This window comes from Lactuca serriola, chromosome 6 (assembly GCF_051521515.1).
Source record: "Lactuca serriola cultivar US96UC23 chromosome 6, Lser_US96UC23_V15, whole genome shotgun sequence".
Classification (NCBI taxonomy): domain Eukaryota; kingdom Viridiplantae; phylum Streptophyta; class Magnoliopsida; order Asterales; family Asteraceae; genus Lactuca; species Lactuca serriola.
This window is the reverse complement of record NC_136413.1, coordinates 62,826,096-62,834,672: the sequence shown is the minus strand read 5'-3', so window position 1 is coordinate 62,834,672 and position 8,577 is coordinate 62,826,096. Positions and strand designations below refer to the sequence as shown.

Sequence of the window (8,577 nt, the reverse complement as noted above, 5' to 3'; positions counted from 1 at the left end):
TATTTTAGTCCCTTTCAACATTTAATAACCGGTACACCATGCAACAATGACCACTTAGACAAAAAAATAATAATAATAATAAATAAATAAAATAAAATAAAATAACCACCCACATCATAATAAAATTTTAAGGACTTAAGAATTAGATATGAAAGTATGATTTGATATTAGACAAATAAATGGAAGTTTATTGTAATATCTTACATTTACCCCTTGATTATGCTAAATGCAAGAAATAGTAATGCACTTTCCTTTATCTAATCATTCACCTGTCTTTTATTTCTTATTCTTAACTTATTAACTTTATTTTATTTTTTTTCCTAAATTAAACATTGTGTTTTGAAAGTACAACGGTTTAATAAGAGAAAACATTAAAATTAAGAATTAGAAAATATGATGTTATATTATAAAAAACAAATGGAAGTACTTTGCTTTATCTTGCATTTGACCCCTAATTGGGCTAAATGCAAGAAATAACAATATACTTTCAATTGTTATATTTGTAATAGTATAAAGCTATAGTAACCTATATAGATTAAAAATAGCATTAAAAAACCCAAAACATATAGCATTATAAGACTCTAAATTTGTAGAGTAAGAAAAATCAATATATTTTTTACATCTTCAAAAGTGGTCATCAAAAATCACATTCTAACAAGTCATCATTTAAACACTCCAAAATTTCATAAATATCACTCCTTTGCACATGATTTGTATCTCTAGCAACAAATTCATGCACACAATCCCCAATTTGAATCAAACTACAACCAGGAATCTTTTCGATTCCTTTCTCTCTCATTTCCAACCTAAACCTCAAAGCATCTTCCCACCTTCCAATTGATGAACTCAAATTTGTAATTAATGTCAAATATCCAGAATTTAAACCTTCTTTATCCAATACTTTCTTACTTACATACTCAAACAATTCACCATTTCCATGTAGCTTACAAGCACTAATCACAGTAGCCCAAATTACCGAATTAGCCTCCAAATCCATGTTTTCTATTAACCTAATTGCTTCATGTAACTCCCCCTTTCGAGCTAAAAGATCAATCAAGCATCCATAATGCTCGATTTTAGGTTTAATTCCATAGAAATTTACCATTTTGTGGAATAAACTCTTACCCTCTTTCACCATTCCTCCATGGTTGCAAGCTGAAAGAACAGCAATAAACATGACATCATCTGGTTTTATTCCTTCATCGCACATCTTGTTAAAAAAATTCAAAGCTTCTTTACATTTCCCATTAACAGCCAACCCTGACACCATTGTTGTCCATGTGATTATACATTTGTTGGACATTTTGTTAAAAACTGATTTACCATTTTCGATGTCCCCACATTTTGTGAACATGTCTATTAATGCGTTTCCTAAAGGGGTTGAGAGATTAATCTTGTTTTTGTTTATGTATGAGCTTATCCATTTGCCATTTTCAAGAGAACCCAAGTGAGAAGAAGCAGAGAGGATGCTAATTAAAGTGATGTGGTCAGGTTTGCATTTGTTATCAAGTAACATGAAATGAAACAAAGAAAGAGCATCATTGAATTGGCTTTTGTTTACATATCCTGCAATCATGGCGTTCCAAGTTACTACATTTCTTTTGGTGCCCATTTGATTGAACATTTTTCTTGCTGATTCAAGATCTCCAGATGCAGCGTATCCTGATATGATTGATGTAGATGTTACCACAGACTTTACAGGCATTTTATCGAACATGTTCTCTGCGTTTTTTAAATCACCTGCTTTGACATATCCAGAGATTAGACAGTTCCATGAAACTTCGTTTCTCTCAGGCATTTTGTCGAACACTGAACGTGCGGATTCCATCTTTCCGTTCTTTGCTAACCCTGTAATGACAGAATTCCATGTCACGATGCTTCTTTTTGGCATTGATTCAAACAACTTGATAGCGGATTCAACTTCTTGACAGTCCATATACATCGCAATCATTGTATTCCAAGACACGGTATCTCTCTCAGGCATTTCATCGAACACCTTGGACGCCAAGTCAACACCATCATTACCACACTTGGCGTAGAAATTTAGAAGGGTGTTTCCAACAAACACACTGGAAGCGTCAAGACCCATCTTCAAAACTTCTCCGTGAATCATTCTACCGACGTCCAAACCCTCGATAGTTTTCAGAAGAAAAGTGAAGGTGAAACTGTTGGGTGGTACCAAAAACGCTCTGCTCCTCATCTGCTTGTAAGCACGCAGTGCATTAAACGCGGTAGAGTTGTTTTCACGACCGATGAAGCATTTGATCGTTGTGTTATAAGCAATAACGTCAGGAGAATTCGAAGTTTGAAGCACATTGAAAGCATAATCCACTGAAATGAGGTCGGACGAAACAGTGATGAGATTGTGTAATAGAGAGTCGTTGTCTTTGAGGCCATTTACGAGTATCTGGAGATGAGTTTGCTTTAAGTGATCGGTGTTTTTGCACTTCTGCAAGAACCTGAGCATTTTACGTGCCATGGTAGCATTTGAATGTAATTTGTACCATATCAAGGATTCCGAAGGAGAGCTTTCTTTAATTAAAAACTTGTTTTATCTTCTTAGGCCTGTTCCCGAGTTTATTAAAAAAAAAAAAAAGGAAAAAAAAAAAAAAAAAAAAAAAAAAAAAACTTTTCTTTTATGTTGCCGAATCGGACAGAAGTAGAAGGAAAATGAATCATTTTGTTTTTTCTTTCCAAATCCTCCTAAATCGGAACGAAAGTTAGGAGGAAAAATGATCATTTTATTTCCCTCCACTTCCTCCCTTTAATGAAACTCGGGAACATCAATTTTTTTTAATTTTTTTTTATCATTTTCACCAATTTCCTTTCCTTTCTCTAGTTAAGTTAAACTCGGGAACGGGATGTTAAGGCTAACTGCTTAGTAATGGTTGGCATTCACCAAACCAGTCCGATATGTTTCGGGCTTTTTATTGTGGCATCCCTTCAATTTGGATTTCGAGTTTTTCCATGGGATTCCCTCTTTTGAGAATCTTATTTGGTTTATCAAACACATTTTACGACAATCCAATTAAACATATTTTCTATATCCATTAACATTCAAACCCAAATTAATTTTAGTTAATTTGTTATTGTTATATTTTGGTTAATTCGTCAATATTTTATTTTGAAGTAATAAAGCATCATTTATTGTACTTTTTCCATGTAAACATAATACATAAAGGTAATAAAGTTTCATTTAAGTCTACTTTTTCCACCTAAACATGAATTTTGATTAATTTGTTACTATTCATTTTGATCGAAATATTATATTTTGATAGGTCTCACATAAAAGGTTAGACATTTTTTCACCTCCCTACCTAGAATCTATATGGGCTTAAGCTTACCGATTGATTCTTGCCACGATAGTTAACCAAAATACCAAAAGGTCTTTAGTCTAGCATTATGGAACAAAGGGTTAACAGAATTAGGTCACCATGAGTGGTGCTGCACAAGACATTAAGGAATTAATTGAATAAGCACATCAAGAGTCCTAGTGGGATGGAGAATGTAGCAATTATTGGCTACATAATTTAACTTGACAAATAATTTTAATGAATTTCACAAGATCCCCTTCAACGAATCAAAAACCCTCTAAACCCTACACTCTCTCTTTCTCTCAACCATTAAGAAATTAAAATAATTAGGAAAACTAGCCCCTAGTTATTATATGGTGGTTCCCTATGATACTTGCCCACTGACATATAGCACGCAGGAGGATGAAGCCACAAAGGATTTGGACAAAACCCCAGAAGCAGTTGTAGAATTGCATTATCCAAAACCCAAAATCTTATAAACGTGCTAAAATTAAGAGGTACCCAATAATTGCTACGGTTTACAGTGAGCATTAAGCAACAAACCAACTTTCAACAGAAAAAAACCTAAATTGCCCGACTCCAACATAGTTACATAGATCGTTTCCATGTCCTTTTTTCTTGTAAATAGCAACCATAAGACAAAAACATCACTTGATGCACAAATATATCAATACAGAAAACCAAATACTTACTTAGAATCAAGTCATTACACTCTCCAATAAAAATTGTAGCAATCATAAATAAAACCATGTTTTCGTCCATTAAAGTAAAATCAAAAATATAGTGCAAGAAAGAAATCTAGATTAAAAACAAGATGCCTCAAAGGAGAGAAGAGAGATTGATAAGTGCTCAGCAAAAGCCAGCCCCTAAAATATCCCCAATCTTAACCCTCTCCCACAACTCTTTTCAGCTTTATAAATCCATTAACAGCCCATGCAGCCATATCCAAAATACAAGCCTCACGAGCCAAAACATCAGTGCATACAATATAACAACTGCACCAGTAGTCACTCACTCACTCACTAACCTGATAACCCAGCCTTAGTCCTCAAATGCTCCTTGAACCCCATAATATCCCCTTCCCAACGTGTCACAGCCTGATTCTCACACACCCAAATCTCATGCGCCACCTGATTAATCAACCTAAAGTCATGACTCACCAACACCATCCCTCCATCCCACTCATTCAACGCCTCAGCCAAACTATCAATCGTTTCAATATCCAAATGATTCGTCGGCTCATCAAGCAAAAGCATCTGCGGCTGTCGAAACGCCAACCACGCGAAAATCACCCGACTCTTCTGCCCGTCCGACAAATTCTTCATCGGCATCACTTGCGCTTTCCCCGTCAGCCCAAACCGCCCGATACTCGCGCGCATCTTCTCCTCTTCGTTCCCCGGATACTCCCTCATCATATACAACAACGCCGACATCTCCAAATCCAACTTCTCCGCCAAATGTTGATGATACTGCGCGATTCTCAAATGATTGTGTCGCCTCACCATGCCATCGAGAGGAACAAGCTCCCCCGTCATAAGCTTTAGTAAAGTACTTTTCCCCGCTCCGTTGGGCCCCACCAACGCGACACGGGAATCGAGATCAACGCCGAAGTCGAGACATTTGTAGATGAGATTCTCCGGGGTGTAACCGAAGGAGACTTCGACGAATTGGAGGACGGGCGGCGGGAGTTTACCGACGTCGACGAAGCGGAAGACGAGGACTTTGTCGCGCGCGACTTTTTCGGTGAGGCCGCCGCGTTCCATTTTCGCGAGGGTTTTTTCTTTGGATTGGGCTTGGCGGGCGAGTTTGGCGGACCCGTGACCGAATCGCGCAATGTATTCTTTCATGTTGGCGATTTGGTCTTGTTCCCATTTGTATTGTTTCATTTGGTTTTCTTCGAGTTCGGATCGCGTTTGGATGTATTGGTCGAAGTTTCCCGTGTAGATTTTGAGTTTTTTGCTTTGCATGTGGATGATGTTGGTGCATACTCCGTTTAGGAAATCTTGGGAGTGGGAGACGACTACGAGGATTCGCTCGAAGTTTTTTAGGGTTTCTTCCAACCACACACACGCTTCCAAATCTGAGAAAAAAAAAAGATATTATGTGACAATTGTGTTTTGTATTACAATTATTTAAGAAAATGTGGGTTTTAATCTTAAGGAAGAAGATAAGAACTTACCAAGATGATTAGTGGGCTCATCAAGCAACAAAATTGTTGGGTTCATAAACAAAGCACGAGCCAAAGCAATACGCATCCTCCACCCACCAGAAAAGTCTCTTGTTTTCTTTGCTTGCATTTGTTTATCAAATCCAAGACCATTTAAGATCTCAGCTGCACGTTTCTCTGCAGTTGATGCATCCATGGCATCTAATCGTTCATAGATACGATCAAGAGCATCACCTCCACCAGCATCCTAAAAAATAAAAAAAGAATGTGATTCAAATGAAACCCATGTAGAGAAATGTGTAAAGATTGTTTTTTTAGTAGTGTTAGAACCTGTGCAGCTAAACGTTCAACTTCAGCTTCCAATTTGAGCCTTTCTTCATCACAATTCATGACAGCTTCAAGTGATGACATGTCAGAGGCTTCGATTTCTCTTGTGAGATGGAAGATGTCCATGTGTTCAGGGATTGGAAGTTCTCTCATTCCAATTGATGTCAGAAGTGTGGATTTACCACATCCGTTTAACCCAAGTAAACCATAACGTCTGAAAAGTTATATATAATAAATAAATGTAAGAAAAACTATATGTATGTGACACAAGAGAATAGTACAAAGTGCAAAGTGCATACCTCCCATAGTTAAGCTCCAGTTCAGTGTCAACAATAAGATCGTGTCCATGAAAAGTAAGTGACAGAGACTCTATCTGTAATCATAATTTAGAAATTGGGTTATAGATTAGCTATAAAAATAATAAAAGATTCCTCATTACAAAAGTTACAACTTGAAGATATGATAAACTGAAACATACATGGAAAAGAATCCAGCAAAATTCGTTTCCAAAAGAAGGATTCATATAACATATTAAAAACACAACAGATAGAACAGAAGTAGGGTCAACCATATACACCACCAAATAAGTCATAAAAGAATCATTAGTTAAAAAATAAGTAACTTTAAGGAAGAACATCAAACACGGATAACAAACACAAATCAACAAACCATTAACATGATAGAATAATATCTAAACAGAACAAAAATATCTCCTTTTTTCTGGGAGATGAATATAACTCGATGGTCCTGATTTCTGAAGTATTTCACCTAATATGATTACATTGTCAATATGTGACGCTAGTCAATTCATCGCTTTATAAAAACGAAGAACCCTAGAAATCATATTAAACAATATACGAACAAGTTCTTAATCTCAGCGTGTTAAATTTCTGAACCTAGGTGTTGTTTATAAATGGATCAACCTAAATAGCAATTCAAACTATAAAGAAAAATAAAAAACCCAAATTTATAGAAATACAGATCCAATTTTCGCTTTTGTTCTTACCCGAATATCCCTAGACAGCGGATGAGAGCAAAGAACGCCGGTACACGTCCGGTCAGATATCACAAGAGACCCCATCCCATTCGACAAGTTATCGGTACTAGAACTTCCGTTCATCGTACCAATAGCCGCCGCCTTAGCCGAAGTAGCGGCGGCAGCTGCTTTACCTCCTCTCTTGGCAGCCGCTGCTGCCTTCTTCTGCAGCGCCTTCTTCTTGCTCGCATCAGACACCATCTAAAACCAAACAAACAAGATTAAAATCACATCGAAAACCAAAAATCACGATTTCAACGAAAAACGAACCCTAGAAACATGATATTCGATCAGATCGATACCTTGAGATCGGAAAGCGAAAGATCTAGGAATTGATTGAGATTGAAAGCGGTTGCGATAAGAATCACCTCCGGCCGATAGGTAGATGGAGTCGGTGTGAAGAGAAAAAAAGGGAAGACGACGCCTCAAAAGTTTGAGGGTTTGAGAGAAAAATCAAGCAACGAGGTTTACGATATTTTATACTGGGTGTCTGGAGAGAGGGATCACACGTGGCATATTCTAGTTAGCACCCAAAAAAAAGAGTATCCACCAAACTGATTTTTTTTTTTCTTAAGTTAAATAAGAATTGTATTTTAGTTGGATTATTAAATTGTTATATTTATCAAAAAAATATATATTACAATTTACAGTAAAATTCACTGAAATAATGCGATTAATTGCGAAAAATAGTTAAGGACCTCATTTATAGCAGCATATTTTGGATCTTATAATAAATATTAGTTATAATTTTATTCTGTTATATTAATGTATTTTAAATTTTACTTGTAGTAATAAATTCTTTTAATAAATAATAACTAACTATTTTATTAGAATAAACTAAGTTACAATCCGTAGGAACCATAGATAAAATATTTATAAAAGATTTAAATTATTAATAACAGTGGCGGAGTCAGGGTCAACGTAAAGGGGTATCCCTAACCAATGGGTTCGGTTTCTCGGTTTTTCCGTTTTCCAAACTTAGTTTCGGGTTTAAACCCAAATCCATTCAAAGGTTTAACTTGTTGAGAATTGAGAATCTTGTGTTGCTTATATAACAGATGTATAGGAGCTATGTTTCATGTTATGGCCGATGTGAACAATTTTAGAATTATAAGAAATAAGAAAGAAGTTGAAGGGACATAGGATAGATACTGATAAACAAAAAAAATTAACACATGTCAAGCCCAGGATTCAAACTTCCAACCTCCGGAAAAACATCATGTCATCATAACCAACTGAACCACCAACTAGAGATTTTGTTGTTTTTCGCAAAACACATTTATATTAAAGGAATGCAAAATAAACAAAAAATTTCAAAAAAATTTATACTACTAAAATTTTTTTGAGTGGCATCCCGGGATACCCCGGGATCCAATGTAGATCCACCAGTGATTAATAAGCAATAAAAATAAATTTATATTATAAATGATTTACATGATCATATCACAATTAAATGAACAATGAAAATTTTACATGAACTTTACGATAATAGGATATTTTACATGTCGAAATAACCATAAGTTTTCTATTTAAACTGTAACACAATAAACACACACTTGTGTCACATGAATTAACAAAACAAATTAATATCAAATCACCAAGTCCAATCTCATTATAACCTATAGTAGAATTTACAGTAACTACAGGCCAAAGAACTATAGTAGCAATAAAATAGAGTATTGGGGGCATTCGAAGTACAAACAATTTAAACTACATAGTTTTTTTTTTTGAAA

The 8,577-nt window shown here is 35.5% G+C and overlaps 2 protein-coding genes across 2 annotated transcripts; both read right to left on the bottom strand.

Moving 5' to 3' along the window:
• Positions 1–547: 547 nt before the first annotated feature.
• On the bottom strand, positions 548–2,557 carry LOC145059276 (pentatricopeptide repeat-containing protein At3g29230-like). Its single transcript, XM_079007130.1, has one exon. The coding sequence runs from the start codon at positions 2,477–2,479 to the stop codon at positions 638–640; it is 1,842 nt and encodes a 613-aa protein (XP_078863256.1). The 5' UTR covers positions 2,480–2,557; the 3' UTR covers positions 548–637.
• A 1,422-nt stretch (positions 2,558–3,979) lies between these two features.
• Positions 3,980–7,285, bottom strand: LOC145058732 (ABC transporter F family member 1). The gene is made up of 6 exons (XM_079006633.1): positions 7,147–7,285; positions 6,815–7,045; positions 6,108–6,181; positions 5,812–6,022; positions 5,494–5,728; positions 3,980–5,394 (listed from the first exon to the last, which is right to left on the bottom strand). The coding sequence occupies exons 2-6, from the start codon at positions 7,043–7,045 to the stop codon at positions 4,337–4,339; spliced, it is 1,809 nt and encodes a 602-aa protein (XP_078862759.1). The 5' UTR covers positions 7,147–7,285; the 3' UTR covers positions 3,980–4,336.
• Between the last annotated feature and the right edge of the window lie 1,292 nt (positions 7,286–8,577).

Excerpts from the sequence above, each read along its gene's own strand:
- LOC145059276 (XM_079007130.1), bottom strand. The coding sequence starts at position 2,479 with ATGGCACGTAAAATGCTCAGGTTCTTGCAGAAGTGCAAAAACACCGAT.
- LOC145058732 (XM_079006633.1), bottom strand. The coding sequence starts at position 7,045 with ATGGTGTCTGATGCGAGCAAGAAGAAGGCGCTGCAGAAGAAGGCAGCA. Across the intron at positions 6,182-6,814 it reads CGCTGTCTAGGGATATTCGG|ATAGAGTCTCTGTCACTTAC; the intron begins GTAAGAACAAAA and ends TTATGATTACAG. Across the intron at positions 6,023-6,107 it reads CTGGAGCTTAACTATGGGAG|ACGTTATGGTTTACTTGGGT; the intron begins GTATGCACTTTG and ends ATAACTTTTCAG.